Here is a 17998-nt window from a genome sequence, read left to right as displayed (position 1 = left end):
GATTTCAATGTGTGTTATTTACTGGGGAAGTGCAATATTGTTGCAGATTACCTATCAAGAATGCCTGTGATAGGGAGTGAGGAAGTTTGTGGTAAGTGGAAAGCGGAGAATATAGTTGCAGAAGTTGAATCAGGATGTATGGGGCAAATGGAATGGGAGAACTGTGAAAACTTGGATGAGGACATGAAGATTATCAGAGAGTGGACAGTGTCAGGATAGCCCTACAAAGAGTTGTTAGAGAAGAAGTTTGAGGTTTGGTGGGAAGTCAAAGATGAGTTGAGTATCATTGATGGGAGGCTCAGAAGAGGAATGTGCATTGTACGTCCTGAGAAGATTAGATATTGATTCGTAGAAATAGCTCATCAAGGACATTTAGGGGAAAGTGCAACCAAGTGGAAGTTGAAACATAGTTTTAGGTGGCCAGCCATGGACAAGGTAGCAGAAAATTATGTCAAGAAATGCGGCCCATGTTGTTTGAGTGACAAGAACAAGGTTGTACATGAAATCCCTCTCATTCCCAACTTTGTACCTGATCAAACCTGTAAGAAAGTGGCTATTGATATACTGGGACCCATTATGGGGTTAGCTGAGAGGTTAACATTTTTGTTTGTGTTGGTGGATTTCCACACTAAATGGGTGGAGTGGAGTGCTGTCAGAGAGGTGACAGCAAGGGAATTAGTGGCATGTTCGGAGAAAGTTTTCTTCAGAGAAATCTTTCCCTCAGAACCTGTCTCTGATAACGGTGTACAGTTCTGTTCAGAATTCATGAAGACGTTTCTCAACAGTTATGCCATCAAACATACAAGCACAGCTTTAGATCATCCAAGGGCAAATGGGTTGGTTGAAAGGACCAACAGATTTAAAAAGGGGATATCCAGTTGGCATTATGATCAGGGTTGCAGTGTAAAGACGTTTTAGATTACACAATGTGGAACTATCTTACCACACCCCATTCTGTAACAAAAGTATCACTGTTTGTGTCTCTAAAAGGGAGAAAACCAGGTACAAAATTATGCCAGGGATGGTTAGGATTGGCAGGTTCAGTAGTAGTGGACAGGAAAGGCATAATGGATTACATAAAACAAAGTCAAGGTATGTTCAAAGAAACATTTGACAGGAAAAAGGGTGTGAAGGATCTGGAATGGAGAGTGGGAGAGTGGGTCCTTATACAAAACCCTAGATTAACCCATACATGTGTGGAAAGTAGATGTATTGGTCTTAACAGGATCTCTGCAGTGAGGAAGGGTGTGGTCATTGTGGAAGGAGAGGAGGTGTGGTCAATGGGCAGATTGGCAAAAATTGAGAATGGTTGCATTGGAGTGTCAGTGGATGCTGAGTTTGGTGGTGGGGAGTTGTTGCTTAGAAGATTGAAATGAGAACCCAAGTTGCAGGATTATGTACGCGAGTAATGTGGTACTTTAAGCAGGTAACTGCTTGACCTTTAGGTTCCTTTTTTCAGGACTCTTGTTTTCATTAACAACCCTGTGTTCAATTCTGTTTTGTTGTAAGTGGTTTTCACAGTTTTTTTGTTTTTCCAAGTTCATAGATGCTGATTACTCTTAGCTTTGTTATTCTAATGTTGATATTGCTTTGTGAGGGGGAAGATATGCTATGACCTGTCTCCCGAGCCTTCTATCATTAGAATCTGGAAGGATCAGGAGAGGGATTCCATGTTGGTTACAGTGACCAGTGACAGCTCCGTTTGTGACCTCACAGGCCCGCGTATTAAAGAAACTTAAACCCACTTATCTGTGTACTGGGCTCCTTTCAGAACTCTCTACATCCATCTCAATGTACCAAAATACCTCCCAGTCAGATTTTTTTGGTCTTCTGGTGCCAACTCTCTGCAGGCCAAATGTTTCTCCAAGCAGAGAGTGGGAGGTCGATCCCATTTGTTGGCCGGCGCCTCCCTCTGGAACATCCTCGCTGCCCCCCTCAGACTTCAGCAGGGTCTTCTTAAGTTCTAGAAACTTCTCAAGACCTTCCTTTTCTCCTCTACCTTCCCTCTCCCCCACCTGTGCTAAACTCGCCATGTGCTGCTGCAACTGGGGCCTGTTCCCTACAGAATCATACAAGGGCCAGACCAATTCCATCAATCAGTCCCCCCAGCATCCTTTGCCAGAACTTGCCCTCTGGCCCCCTTTCCAGGACTATCCCAACATAGTCCTCCCTGTCCACTGCACTCCTACTCCACACCTCCTTCCCCTGGAACTTGCTACCTTGGCCCAACCAGCACTTGCCTGCATCCACCCGTGGTTGCACCCCGCTTCTGCACTTCTCCCTCTACTCCCCTCCCCCTTGCCCTTATCTTGTCATGCACTTGCACGTTAGGATTGTCACAAGGTCAATACCACACTTTCTTTGTTGTTGTATTCTTATGGCTTCCCATGCATCACCCACACTTGTCTTGTGGTGCCTGGAAACACCTGTGTATAGGCGCCATACAAATGTCCAATAAATACAAAAAAAATAACAGTTACTGATTTTGGTGGTAATTAAATAGAATTACCACCAAACTTGGATTTTTGTTTTTTGGTCACATATTTTCTACAGAAAGGGTGTAGCTGGATTGAGAGAAGGGAAAGGCACCCTAGATCTGATGCAACTGAGCATGACCAGATCTTTCTTGAGAACAGCCAGTTGCAGCTCACAATACATAAAGAATTTGATTGCCCTGAGCACACCCCAGAATTCACAACAGCATGGATTACAGCAGAGCAAATGGATTAGGTCAATTCACACTTTTACTTAAATGTGGAACTTGCTGTAGATGCTAGGGCTTGGAGCACTTCGATTTGACCACCAGTTAGGCTGAGGTTGCCCAAGAAATGTTATGTCAAACCCTAGTAGAAGATCCACAGAGTTAAAGCTTGCATGATCGCATTGCAAGGGAGCACTGCAAGCCTTTAAACCATATCTCAAGACTCTGCTTTACCTATATGGCTATCCACAAATTATTGTCACTGATAACAAGGCCCACATTATTGTTCAATTTCAAAAGTTCTAAAGCAAACATTCCCCAGGAAAAAAAGTAAAGGAAAATGCTTCTGCTGACCATGTAACAATGTTACAACTCCAGCTATGAAAGACTGTGTAAAACACATTTGTGACTGAGGTGTACCTGATTTTTCTCATACATTAATCTGTACCACTAGAAGTATCTTTGTAAAAACATGCAGAGATCAGAAAATGGAGGCCACACAATACATGTTGAGCATGTTCAGGAAAATTTCCTACTAGGAGATGATTGGGAAAGCATGAAACTTTTCAGGCGTAGACTTAGCTCATGAAGGTCATCAGGCAGGTTTCCGTCAAAATAACCCTGGAGGAAGGCCATCTATAACAGTGTGATAGCAAAGCAAGGATCCCAGACCACTTCAAATGTCTGAGCTGCTAGGCGAAGATTGGTATGCTATTGAAACGGATTTCATTAGGCCCCTTGCAGTGGGTATAATGAAGAACGTCACCGTTGACAACAGCCATTCATTTGTTGGGCATGAGTGTAGAACATTAGCAACGTGCATGCAACTTCAACAATCTCAACAGCAACCCGCTTCAGCCTTAAGGCAATAGCATGTGGAAGAGATTCAAGGGTTTTATTTAATTATGTTATGTATATGCCACTTTTATCCAAGTCGCTGCACAGTATCAGAGTTTAGGCATAAAGGGTATGAGAAATCAAGGTGTAACCACAAAGTTATAGAAAAACGTGATGGAGAAAGGCAGACTCTAGCAGGTAAGTTTCAAGACGTTTTGTAAATAAGCAAGCTTAGAGCAAGAACAAATGTCCTGAGGAATAGAATTCCATAGATAAGTAGGAAGTAATTGAAAAGAATGAAAGCGAGAAGAGGCACAGGGGGGCCAAGGACAAAAAGAAGACATTGAGAAGACCAAAGAAGAACCCTAGCAGGATGATATCAGGAGACTAAAGAGACCCAATAGCCTGGAGCCAAGGCATGAAAACATTTAAACACTAAACAAAGAAAATGAAACTCAAATCTAGATCTAATAGGGAGCCAGAAAAGTTGACTCAAAAAGGGGGAGATATTAGACAGGTATGGTAATGTATACAATAATCTGACTGCTGAATGAAGAACAGAACATAATGGAAGAAGTCCAACATATAAAGACCAATAGTTAAGACAAGACAGAATACAGGTGTGTAATATTAATTTAGTGGAAGAAAAGGTTAACAGATGACAAATTCCTTTAATATTGAAGAGGTCGAATTGACAGGATTATTGTGGAGATTTGTTTTAAAGTTTCAAAAATGAAACCCAAATTACGAGCATGAAGGACTAGCAGAAGATTAAGAGAAGCAAAGCAAATAAAGGATGGTGAGAAAACAGAGAGGGAAGCTGGGAAAAATTAAATCTCTGTCTTCTTAGGGTTAAGGTATAGAAATCACGAGGACAATACATCCAGGTTTTCAGCACCAGAATGCACGTAGAAAGACCTTGATGAATAGAGTAATCGAAAGCGGGGAAAGAAAGGAAGAATTGAGAGTCATCGGTGTCAAAGTGTGTCTATAAACCGTCAGAGGACATCACAGAGGCCAAGGGTAAAGTGCAAAGAGTGAAAAGAAGGAGACCAAAAAATGAGCCCTGAGGAACACCAAAAGGAAGAGGAAAATAATCAGCTGACACAATTTTCCAGGACAGCTCAAAGGGACGACAAGTCAGATAGGAAGAGAAAGAAGCAGTAAAAACGTGCAGTGACAAAGCCAAGGTCACTACAGCAAGTCATGCATCGAATCGTCCAGAACTACGGGTAGAATGCAAATTGCTGTTTGTCAGCCCTTGTGTTGGATAGTTAGTCAGGAAAGGTTATACCACTAATTATATGGCCATTAAGAGGATCCCTGAAACGTCTTAAGATGGACTACAGACAGATATGAGTGATTAAGCCGTATTCAAACTGGAAGAGAATTTCAGAAGACATTTTTCTGAAAAATGGTGTCTCATTGCACAACCAAAAGAACAACAATCAAACCAAACTCCAGCACAAGCTCCTCTGATGACATTGGGAAGAGAAGCCTTAATGATCATGGTGAAGCACTGAGCCCCACAGTAACGAAGACCATCCCACATGTCTGGCTCTATGACCTTGCCATCAGAAAGTAAGAGAGTCTGAGAGCAAGATCTCCAGATGCATGGGGTAACCTTGAGACACATGGTCTAGGCAGCGACCAATGATCTTTTTGAAGCATGATTGCTGAACAGAAGAATTTTTACACACTGCAGACCCATACCATCAAAAAGAGTGGGGTAACGTGCAATGCATATGGGTGCTGAGATGTAGGGTTTATGCACACAACCTCCACCATTTCTTGTTATTCTTGTTGTTGATAAACCATCATAACATTAAAGTAACCAGCAGCATGTTAGCAGTCAGCCTCTGCGCAGTGCCACACTAAACTGCATTGTGCAGCACATTTCAAGCGATTATCCCAATCTTGACATTGGTCCCCATTCCCTGCATTTCACCACTCGGGTCACCCAACTACAGCAGTCATTAACACAGAGAGTCACACATATTTGTTTATTTTTGTACAGATGGAATGGTGGTCTGCACACAGTTCTCATGGACAGTTCACATACTACATTCTTTTGAGGGCCCAATTTACATTTTTTTCAGATGCAGTCCACACACATGTATTGGGGGGTTGTATTAAAGTTATTTATGTTTGGGGGCTGTAGTGCCTGTACTTCGATTTTGAACGGGACTTTATTTGTGGGTGCATTTATTTTTGTTTAGGTGAAGTATGGCACACACACATAAATGCAAACAGATGTGTGTGTGTAGAATATGCCAGGAGATGTTATACTCCAATGTGTAATACTTTAAATGGGTCATTTTATAAGAGGCTGAGTGCAAAGTGTAAGGTGTATGCCATACTTTTACACTCCGAGGGATTTTGAATCGTCTTTTGCTGGAAGGCAAAACGGCTTTAACATTCCTGCTGTGCATTTCTCCTCTTCTAAATGCCTCCTTGTTTTACGCCTGCATGTGATTTTCATACAGGTGTAGAACATATGGATTCCAAGGAATCCAGCTACATTTACCATCTGCAGGTGGATTCCATAGAATTCCATTGTGAATGCCATCTGTAAAGCAAAAATTGCAGGTGGTATTTACATTTCTTTTCAAAATTGAGAATAAATAGAAAGAGATAATGCAATTTCACCAATTGTTGCGTTTTAGTTTTGTACTCTATTTTGTAAAAGTAGAAAATGTCATGCAGGGGACTCACACAAATATAAGTGCTTATCTTGGTGGTCCCCTGCAAGCAATTTCCCTTTTCACAGAATGGCCCCTTGTGTTTCTTGTCCATTTATCAGACTTGAAACATCACCAATTTGCAAAGGATTTTTGCATTACTTTTTCCAGTTTTGCATCGGCTGTATCAGATGTCCACCCTAGTACTTTCATGTAGACCCCTGACATTGGTAGATCAATATTAACACAGAAGTAATTACTGAAGATATATGCCACAAATCGGCCAAGATCTCCATTGACATATTCAAAGCTTACCTGCTTTTGTCTCATCCTTATTGGTTGCTCTTCTGTAAAAAAGTACTAACTCAATCCTGAACAGAAGACATCCAATAAGCAGGAAAAGGAAAAGTAATGGAAGCACAATTGCCAAAACGATTCCAGTAGTGAAGGAATGTGTTGGAATGTCTTGAGCTTGCACTGAAAAAGATAATCAAATAACATTTTACTTATCCAAGTACAATATTAATCACTTCAATCAGTCTACAAAAACAATGACATTTGCATTCCATATAAAGATTATTCCACCAATAATAAGGTGCAAACATATATCTCTTCAGAGGTAAATACATTGTAACAGATAAATAGAGCATAATCAAAAGCAACATAACTATATGAACTATCATTGGCCTGCAAAGAGACTTTAAACCCGCAAGGCAAATACAGAAGTTAGTCACGACCCTCATTTATGCTATTACGATCTGGGTAGGGCTAGCCCCCTCTTAACTCATATTGCGACCAACCTGAAACACTTGCTAAGCTCACAACCGTACCAGCGCACACTTGTTCAATTCAAATGATCAATAGTACTATATACACACTATATATACACATTGTTCAACTTCATCTGACCCATTCTATAGTCAACTGCAACCGCTTTCTACTGCGCACTTAACCGCACCCCATTTACCAAGTGATCTAGTCAACTCAAATCATGTGACCTAACATTCTAGAGTTACCCACGTGCTTGCCCTTTGTCTGTATGTACGCGCCGTTGATCAACTGTAACTTGACTTGCATGCATTGACCACCAGGTCACCTGTAGCTTAACTTGTATGTATTGACCTCAAGATCAACTGTAGCTCATTTCGTTTCATGTGCCCTGTAAATTTTGTCCCATAGATCAACTGTAGCCTAACTTGCTCCATGCACCCTGTATGCACTGGCCCTTTCATCAATTGCAGCCCAACCTGTTTCATGTATCCATCTGCACCAGAGATACACACTGCTTCCCCACTCAACTGTATGCACACACCACCCGCTTAACAGTGGCTTAACTCACGCTCACAATTTATCTGATTCTCTGCACCTGATCTGCCCATGGTTCCGCCCATCTAATGTCTTTTTCTGTTTGTTGGCCTAGCCTAGCTCTACACGCCCCTGCGCTTAACTGGACTCACTCCCTCCACATGCTTGCCCTTCTAACGGCAAGCACCAGCTCAATAATTAACTGAACTTCATCAGGCCCATCAGCCTGTACACTGTCCCCCTGATCAATAGTACTTGTCTCATCAACGTGCCCCTTGGTACTCTACTAGTCAAGAGACTTATCTCAGGTTAAAGGGATCCACTTACACCTAACTACACTGGATCTACCCAGTTCATTATTGACACTACCACCCCAACAGGCCAGCACCTACCTTAGACCTGTCCAACCAATATTGAACCGCCTTACAGTCATGTCCAACCCCATCCTCCTCCTCCAATACACCCCTACCAACAACACACGCACAATCACACTAATAACCTCCCCAACTCCCATAGCATCTTGCCCACACGCTTCCTACGCCCCGCAAACATACACCACCATAAACAACCTTGGTGATCTCGCCAACAGACTACTCCACTCAAAGGTGCATTTGGAACCAATCAGTCTATGCCTTGTCGCCAAAGTCCAGCCCCTGCCTACCAGGCCCTTTAGTCATAAGAAACAGCAGACTTGCACTTTGAACAACCATGGACCAACTGCTCCTTGCCTTAACAACCACCCACTCGACCACTTGGAGGAATTTACATCTTAACTCCAGAACCTTCATCTACTCCACTGTGACATCATACCATCCGCCCTTGCTTGTCCCCTTACCAAAACTCCAATACGCGTGAGTCCCGGAGAGTCCCACTTTGTCGCGGACGTGTTTTGCAGTTACTTGGATCCTCTTCAAACCACGGACTATTGTGCTTCAATTATTCAAAGACTGCTTATCCCACAAGGTGAAGAGCCTCATATGGACATTATACTTAGGCATTTTTTTCTCATTCCATGGTCAATCATACCCTCTTTCTCCTTGTTTAGACATTGCACCTCACGTATTGTGGGTGTGCCTATAAAACAGTGCACGTGTACGCACCGTGCGCACGCACCCGTGTGAGTCCCGGAGAGTCCCGCTTTGCCGCTTCACCACGGCATGCGGTGTGAGGTGTTATACTGAGGGAGCATTTTATTTTTGTATTCTTCTGTTTAGTGTGGGTGTGTTTGCACACCAACATTCCTTTTTCTAACACTCTAATTTTTTTGTCTGTTTGAATATTGTCACGCTATGAGCGGCAAAGAAGTAGGCACTAACACACTGCGTACTGACATGCTTTGTCCTGCACGATTGCGCGCATTGTGTGATTCCCCAGCTGCGGATGGACCTCCGCTAACCCCAAAGATCTCCCGTCCTCGTGCTAAAGGTTGTAACTTGGACAAACGCGCATGGAGGAAACGCAGCTGCTCTAATACTCTGGCTGGTGACATTCGGGACTTTGGGTTCGGCACCTTGCGCATCATTCGACCTGTAGCACAGATGCTGGATCTAACGAATTTAAGTGTCTCGAATGTAGAATGCCCTGCTATGAAACTTCTGTTGATGAGTTTGCCGTTAGTATTGGATACGAATGATAGTAATGAGACTTGTAAACTGACCTGTAACATTTCGTTATCTGATACCATGATTTTACAAAATGCTCGCTCAGGTAATGTGATCCTACTGTCAAATAAGCCTGAAAGTGTCACCCATAATGTTGATGATGCTGTCATTGATTTACATTCATCAAACACCTGCTTCTCGGTCAGGGAAGATACTCATGACCTCTCTAAATCCCCCGTATTATTTGTGGATGTAAGTCCATCAAAATCAGATATTTCGATTTCTTTCATTCCACCAACCCCACGAAGGCTGGCTCGAGAATTTTCTGCCGTATCCTTGAGGTCTTTAACAAATAAATCCCCTATGATTACTCTTGAAGTCATGAACATTGCGCTAATGGCCTTGGCTAAATTATTTGAAGCTCTTGACACCAAAGTAAATTCTATTGCAAACAGCCTTATAGATACTGCCACTTGGCAGAAATCAATCACTGATTCCCTGGCGCAGAGGCAGGTTTTTGATGGTAGGGGTGCCACCCCGCCGATAAATCAGATCCTAGAGATCACTCCTTTGCCTAAAGTGGCAACTGAGCACTCACAATCCCAGCCCGAGGTATGCTCTTTTGACAAGACATCACTATGTCCTATGGCTGCAGTTCCATTTGTTGATGGCATTATCCGTGAGTTACCCATGGAGGTGGCTCTGGCAGTATTGTTACCAACTCCACTGATTGCCTATGAACCATCTGTACCTAATATCTCTCAAGAACTACCTGCAGTGAAAATTGTACCGCCTCGTATTTGCCAAAAAGTCTAAAAAAGGGTTGATAAATGCATCTACTTCTGGGCCCGAAAATAACGCAAAGCCAAAAAAAAAAAATCCAAAATCCAAAGGAATGGGTCCCACTGCTTCAATGAAACAGTTTTTTAAATCACTTTCAAAGCCAGTTAGATGTTCTATGTTAGCCTCTAATGCCATAACTAAAAAATATTCTACTTTGGCACAAGAAAAGAAAAAAGAAAAAAATTGTACTAAATGGGTCTGTTGACCACCAGGTGATTCCAACGCACTCTCCTGTTGATGATTTGGTGCAGACTGTTGAAGAATTTGGTGATGATGCTGAGGACTCATCTCCTGAGGATCATTTCATACCACCACCTAAGAGGACTCCCTTGAATAGCTCCAAATACTTTGTTTCGTTGCATAATACACAAGAACTTAGGAAAGCCGTGGATGACTATATACGCCAATTTAATCCGACGCCTGTTGTGACTCTTCCAATGTTGTAACATGTGTCTATTGGTTCAAAAATTTCTCTGCAGAGCCCCCAAGCAGACACTAGACTAGTCATTTCTCCTTCCACATGTGGAAAGAATGATATAGCTATAGAGAGTTTGCCCTCCACCTCGGGTGCTCCCACATCTTAAGAGAATACGCAGGATAATATACTATCATCAATCAAAGTTTGCTTAGTAGCATTAACTGTGGAACAGAAGGTTCTTAAGTCCTCCTTGAAATCACTTACTCATGGCTCTCAAGCTGTTCCCTCACTTCTCTCAGACCAGAGGGTGAGCTCTAAGTGTGTTACATATAAAACTCCAGCAGAGGTTAAGAACTCAAATACTTCTTCTGAGATAGCTCATGGTAGAGGGGCGGCCTCTAGTACCATTAGGTAGCAAACATAGAAAGTCCCTGCAACCCTACTCAATATTCATAAGTTGTCGTGGTGGTTCCCACCCGGTATTTGTTATGAATAGAAAGAGTATCACGGTGTTGTTTTCTGACATTCCAGAACTAGAAGACATTGCTTCTGGAGACATTGAGCAGGTAGAATTTCCTGATGACAAAGATTCAACCATATCCTGTCTATGGATAAGATCACGTGTTATCCTCAACACCATTTGGTCTGCCAGATGCCTGTTTGAGCTTGCGTTTAGACTAACACCTACTACTACCGAAAGTCCCTTAATTAAGGTCTCTCAACAGTCTGATAGAGTTGATGACATTGGATCTCGCCCCTCAGATTTAATATTTGAGAGTTCAGTGCCTACTGTGAGACCCACCAATTGTTGTTGTTGTAAGAATGTGTAACTAAGATTGGATGAGCTATGCCCTCTGACATTCAAAATAACGTTCTTGAGCTGGAATACCAGGGGCCATAAGCATTTACTGAATAACTAAACTGTTTTTTAATGAACTATGATTTATTACTACTAAAATAAACATGGTTATTAGTACCTCCATCATGGGATAACTATCAGGTTCATTTAGTCCCAGCTGTAAAAGGTCAAAAAGGTAGACCAATGTCCGGTCTTGCAACCATCTCCAATATTTACACTATGACCAGCTTAGCATATCTTCCTCGGTTGAACTCTTATATGCAATGTACTGTAATTTTGATCTAGACACTTTTGCAGTTATTAATCTGTAATGGAATCCCGTTCCGATTTCAACCTCTACTTTCTTTAAGGACCTTATGGAAGAGGTTGCTGTTATCCCAAATATTGCGCACATCATTCTCGCTGGAGATTTGAACATTGATATATTTACACCATCTAAGGAGAATAACTCTGTATGGGTCACCGTGTGGTCCCATGATTTTGTTGAATGGAGCATTCAAAAGTGATATCCCTCCTTCGCACACACGGTCAAGTAGCTCACATAAAGCAACCATTGACCATGTGTATGTTGATAGAGCGTTGTTTAGACAGATCTCAAAGTTCACGATCTCACCTTCTTTATCCAGTGATCATTTGATGCTATCAGCTGAAATCATGGTTCATGCCCAAGCCAAACCACAGTCTCGACAGCCACAGTTGGGAACTGTGATCATAAATCCCCCGCATAATAGATTGCATTGGACTAACACTGCTTTGAAGGCATTTAATCATGATACAGTGGTGGACCATCCTCTCCTCTCAGAGCAGAGATCTGGCTCCCTTTAATATCGTGACAGAATGAATTTATTTGCATCCCCTGCTATATTGAGTGGCAAGTTATCTAACAATGCATGCCCAACCCATGTCTTTGATCAATCTATCAGACTCAGAAAGTCTCTCTTTTGTAGACAAAACAGGCAGATCCTGCTTCTTCCAGCTCACTATCGCGAGGTGTCATTACGTAAGTTGAAGACTGACTATAAGAATTGGATACGTGGTCATAAGGCAGAAATGTTTCAAAGAGATGGTGAGTGGTGGTTGCACACAATTAAGGGAAAAAACTGTGCTCAGATTTGGAAGTTAATTAATTCGGCCACAACATGCTCTCAGTTATCCTCCCAAATTAACGGTGTATCAGAAATAAGTTGGGTGGATTACTTCACAAACATCTTTGATCTTCCACAAATCACCTTTGATCGGGCGCCACTTAGACCAATTGACCTCCCTTTCTTTCTCAACTTTGATCGAGAAGATGTGCTGTTTTACATAAACAAGGCCAGTTCCTCCAGAGCCCCTGGAACAGACGGCCTTTCGAATTCTACTTTAAAACAGCATGCTGAATTGTGGGCAAACATCCTTTACACCATCTTTATTTCTATACAAGCGAAGCAACACATTCCAACATCCTGGTGCCAAGCTCTAGTGGTGCCAATATACAAAAAAGGTGATCGTACAAATCCGGCTAGCTATCGTCCCATAGCGCTTCTTGATGCACCTGGGAGGATCTTTAGCCATATAATTCTGAGAGATCTCAATATTTGGGCTACTATGAAAATCTAAGAGATCCTTTTCTAACTGGATTTGTTGCGGGCCTCGGGACTGCTATTAACATTACTACGCTCAATGCCATTAAAGCAGCCTATGCAACAAGACGTCAACCCCTGTACCTGGCCTTTGTGGACTTTGGAGTCACATTTGACTCTGTGGACCGTCAATTATTAATTAACAAATTGTTGAGTTTTGGCTGTCCTCATTCTCTTATTTCACTTATAAACCTCCTTCACACAAATACAACAATGCAGGTTAAATTAAATTTGAGTGGACTATTATCAGACATAATCCATACTAAATGCAGCCTTAAACAAGGCTGCATTCTCGGTTCAACTCTGTTTAATCTATTTATTCTTGATTTGGGAGTTGAATATCTGAGGATTATAAATGATGTGCCAAAACTTGGCAACCAGGTCATTGCATGGCTTCTCTGTGCAGATGACCTGGTTCTTCTTTCTCAAACGCCAAGTGGCTTACAGACTCTACTCAACCAACTAGAAATTTTCGCTGCCAAAAGTAATCTAATATTCAATTTGGAGAAAACCCATACATGGTATTGGGAAAAAGTCAAATGAACCCAACAAAACATTACAAATGGTTCCTTCGTAATCAAAAATTAGCTTTAGTTAATGATTAAAAATATCTTGGTGTCATATTTAGTAATTCTCCTGCAAATAACCCCTATAAATGTAGCATAACTGGCAAACTTTTCACTTTAATATCCCAGGCGAAGGTCCTCCAGGCTAAGTTTGGTAAATGTTCTTATGCCCATGTACTAACCTTTTTCCAACAGAAGGTAATTCCCATAATTACTTATGGCGCTGAAACCTGGCCCCCCCAAAAACCATTGTATTGGGAGAGACCGGAAGCTCTATTCTGGAAAAAAGTGCTGGAACTTCCCAACTCAACGCCAAATGCTCTTTTGTGGTTTGAGCTGGGTATTCTATCAATTCAAATACAAGTTTCATGGAAGAGATTTTGTCTCTTTCGCAAATGCCTATTGGATCTGGACGCAAATAATATGCTTGCGATATTAGCAAACTATTTATTGCTGTCTCCTCACTCCTTTCCAGCAAATTGGAGAGCCAGTGTTCCCTCTGTTCTGTCTGAAGTCAACATTTCCTTAGACCTTTTACTTAATAATTCTTCCAAAGCCAAACTTAAATTATATCAACTTGATTGGCATCATACTCAGCAGGTGTTTATTGTTAAAATATTTTGATAGACCATTTTTTGGTCATAATAAATGTCGTCAAACAGCAGATTACTTATTGAAGTGTCCCTCACATACACTCATAAGTCAAATTCTAAGATTTAGTTTGAACCTATGGCCAACCAACCAAATCTTACTGAGGAGATTAATCCATGCTGATGCTTCGTACTATCGATTTTGCAAAAATTGATAGAATGGAACAGACATTAAAAAACGTACTAATTGTGTGCGGTGCTTTGAAGAAACAAAGGAAAACTTTTCTCCGCAAGTTAACTCAAAAACATTATATGTTGCGCACAGATGATGAACTATGGTATGAATTAATTGCCACTCCTAAAATTTCATTAAGAATAATCACCATGCAATTTTTAAGTTCAGTATTGCCTAGAGAACGATTATCTAGTGAACAAGTTGGTCACAGTGTTCATAGAAGTAACTTGTAGCTGCTTAAGCTTATTTTATTTTTGATCCCACTCTGGAATGTTAGTGGTTATACACGATTAGGTTTATTTTATATGTGTTGTCATGTTCTGAATTGAGTTTCTCAAGTTACATTGACTTTTATTTAAGTTGTTACTGTCTCTTATGAATGTGATGTGATATTATTTGTAATTTGAAGGTTTGTGTAAAATGTGTTTTGAAAGGTAAATTTAATTTAGCCCTCCAAAATAAAATAAAACAAATAAAAAACTCCAATACTGACACTAACTTTACTGCACACACTTCTAAAGACCACACTAGTTTCATACATGATCAAAACACACCCACCCTTTGCCCCTCAACCTCATGCAGGAAATCCTCATCCCTGAAACCCAGCAAAGTATGCCCAACCTGAAAGCAACAATGCCCAAGGGTGCCCTCATCAAGGCAAGGTCACTCACAGCACATAGACATCTCAGACCTTATCTCCACTAATAAACTTGACCTCCTAGCCATTAACAAAACCTGGCTCCATGCAGCTGCAGTCCCGGCACTCTCGCTTGCCATCCCAGAAAGATATACTATCTATAGGACTGATAGCCTAACAGCAGGAGGTGGAGTAGCATTTATTGCTAAGAACTAACTCACCATCAGGTAAATACCTAACCACTCATTCCACTCTGGTGAATTACTCTCCATCAAAAAATCACCTTATCTTCCACGGCCACTCTGAACGTTCACCTCATTTACAGACCTCCTGGTCCATTATCTTCATTTGAAAATGATGTTGCACAACTCCTCTCAGTGAATACCAAGCCTGGCTCTCAAAGCATATAATTAGGAGACTTAAACTTGGGTCTCAATTACCCTACAGACGATAATGCCCTAGCACTTGCTAACACCATCTCTGCATTAGGTTTCACACTATCAAAGGGCGAACACTTGACTGGTTGGCAGACCTCAATTGCAACACTAATATGCTCTCTAAATCCCAATGCCCCTGGTCAGACCATCATGGCATCACATTCAGAATCCCTAAGAATTCTGTGGCAGACATTCCCCTTCCGACTGCATCAGATGCTCTTTCCAAAAATTCACACATCACAACATAAAAACTCCTTCCCCTGCTACACCCTATTACTGCATACCAAGACCTCCTTACTAACATCCCAACCACCATAGTAGAGATATACTATCAAACCCTCCTAGCAGCTATATACAAAATAGCACCCCCTACACGTGTGCAAAGCTAAAACCCTAGCCCACCTAAATTCATGGTACACTTTTAACCTCAAAACAATGCTTAGCACCAATAGAACTGCTGAGACCAATTGGATAAAAATACCCAACCAAACCGAACAAAGCAATCTTTTATGTGGCTTCCAAAAACTACAAACAAGCTATCCTCCAAACTAAAAGCGCCATGTACAATGAGAGAATCGCTAATGCCAAGTCAGGGATCAAGGAACTCTTCTCAATTCTACGTGAACTCCAATCGTCAGTGACACCGCAAGAAGCTTGGCTCAAAAACGTGAGCTGGTGCACTGACATTCAAAAAGTCCTCCTTGATAAAATAGCCCTTCTTTAGTCTAAAATCAAAATAAAAAAATCAACCTAAAACAGTCCCAATCTGGCAGACCCCTAGCTATACTAGTCAAAAAATTGTCACACAATTTTATTTCAGCCCAGTCTCTAAAACTGAAGTTCTAAAAATTATCACTAGCCTCAAGCCCTCAAGATGCCATGGCGACATCTGCCCAGCCTCGTTCCTCAAAGACTGTGCATCTGAATTTACACCTTTCATCACAAGTCTAATCAATGCCTCATTCAAAAGCAGCACTGTCCAAACTAATCTCAAAGATGCCTGGGTCTTACCACTCTTGGAAAAACCCTACTTTAGACCCTAACATATCTACAAACTATCAACCCATAACTACTGTCCCCTTCCGCCTTAAAATATTGGACAGAGCATTTTATATCCCAATCAAGACAGCTCTACTGAAATCTGATGAGAAGTTTGAAGCTGTATCCACGAGGGTCACATCAGCTGAGGAACATCTGAATCTTGTTGATGAGAAGACCTTGAAGCTTATGGACCAGATTAGAGAATTGAGAATTACAAATGAGAAGATGAATTTGAAGCTATCTGAGCAGGAAAACTTTTCTAGGAGAAATAACCTCCGCTTTGCTGGTTTTCCAGAAAATTCAGATAAAGGGAATGCTATGCACTTCCTGCAGAAGACTTTACCTAAGATGTTGAATTTGGATTCAACAGTAAATTTAGAAATGGAAAGGGCGCATCGCTCACTTGGACCTAAACCATCTTTGGGTGAGAGACCTCGCCATCTTATTGTTATTGTTGGAACTGAAGGATTTGGCTTGGGGAGGTAACAGGATAATGGTATTCACTCATTAGAGCAGGGTTGTTCTGGATAAAAGGAGGGCTTTTGATAAGGCTAAAGTGAAGGTCCGGAACAAAAAGCTAAAATACTATATGATATATCCTGCTATCTTCAGGGTTGTGGTGGATGTTCAACTACTCTCCTTCACCGAGAATAAGGCTGCAGAGGCTTTTTTAACTGACTTGGGAGTGGACCCTATGGAAGGGACATCATCTGACTTTGGCTTTATGAATAGACAAAAAAAAAACAGGGAGATCGGATTTTAATAGGCATTCGTAATTTTGGTGGAGACTTGAGACTCTATTCATTATTTATTTATTTTTTCTCCTTTGGTCTAACACTTTACCACATTATTAATATGCACTTAAAATGGCGAACAGTAGTGCCTTGTTGTTTTCATAACTGTCTTGGAATGGTGGGTCTCCTTGAATACAAACGTGTGCCACTTTCCATTGGGCTGAGTTGAATAAAGCACCCATTGTTTATTTTTCATGTTGAGTGGCAAGCGTGGCAAGCGTCACGCACGGGACACACAGGATCATTCTACTTCTGGTTTTGGAATGTTAAACAATGGCCTTGGAGAGAAGTGCATGGTGATATGAGAATCCTTGGAAAGGCGGATTGACATGGTGGAGGTCTCACTCACGGTCACGGATGGCGTAATGTGGGGCATGCTTGAGTTTTTTTTTTTTTTTCCTTCCTGCGGCTTGTCGGGCCCTTGATCTAGAACTACGCAGTCAATAGAGGATGTTGACAGCCATGGTAAGGCTGGGGGGAGCTCTCAGCTGGGACTGCCTTACCTCAACATGACTTGGTGCTGGATTTATAAATGCTCGTGTGCTGTCTGACAACGTTGGACTACTACAGTATTTACAATATATGCAATCTGTATCGGAGGATAGTACGAGAAAGCAACTGGGAGCAGATGTCATAATACGGATGTTGGGGGCAGTGAGAAGTGAGTGGGTGTGTCTCGATGGGATCACGTTGCTCTGTTTACTGATGCTCTGACTTATCGCTAACAATTCCAACTGCAGAAATGTCAGTTCGGGTCAGTTGACAACATGCGAACTGCATAGACAAGCCATGAATATGGAAACATCCCACTGAATGGGCTGTGTGTTGGAG

The 17998-nt window shown here is 41.6% G+C and overlaps 1 protein-coding gene across 4 annotated transcripts in view; it reads right to left on the bottom strand.

The window, feature by feature from the left end:
• The window catches only part of LOC138526330 (interleukin-18 receptor 1-like), a 756409-nt gene that overhangs the window by 105654 nt on the left and 632757 nt on the right, over positions 1-17998 (bottom strand). For all 4 annotated transcript variants that reach the window (XM_069636931.1, XM_069636933.1, XM_069636934.1 and 1 more), the window contains one exon: positions 6535-6696. In XM_069636931.1, the coding sequence (XP_069493032.1) occupies positions 6535-6696 (162 nt within the window). The remainder of the gene's footprint in view (positions 1-6534; positions 6697-17998) is intronic.

This window comes from Ambystoma mexicanum, chromosome 7p (genome assembly GCF_040938575.1).
Source record: "Ambystoma mexicanum isolate Mex_15411 chromosome 7p, UKY_AmexF1_1, whole genome shotgun sequence".
Taxonomy (NCBI): domain Eukaryota; kingdom Metazoa; phylum Chordata; class Amphibia; order Caudata; family Ambystomatidae; genus Ambystoma; species Ambystoma mexicanum.
Note: the sequence above shows the minus strand (reverse complement) of the source record. Positions and strands in the feature narration are given on the sequence as shown.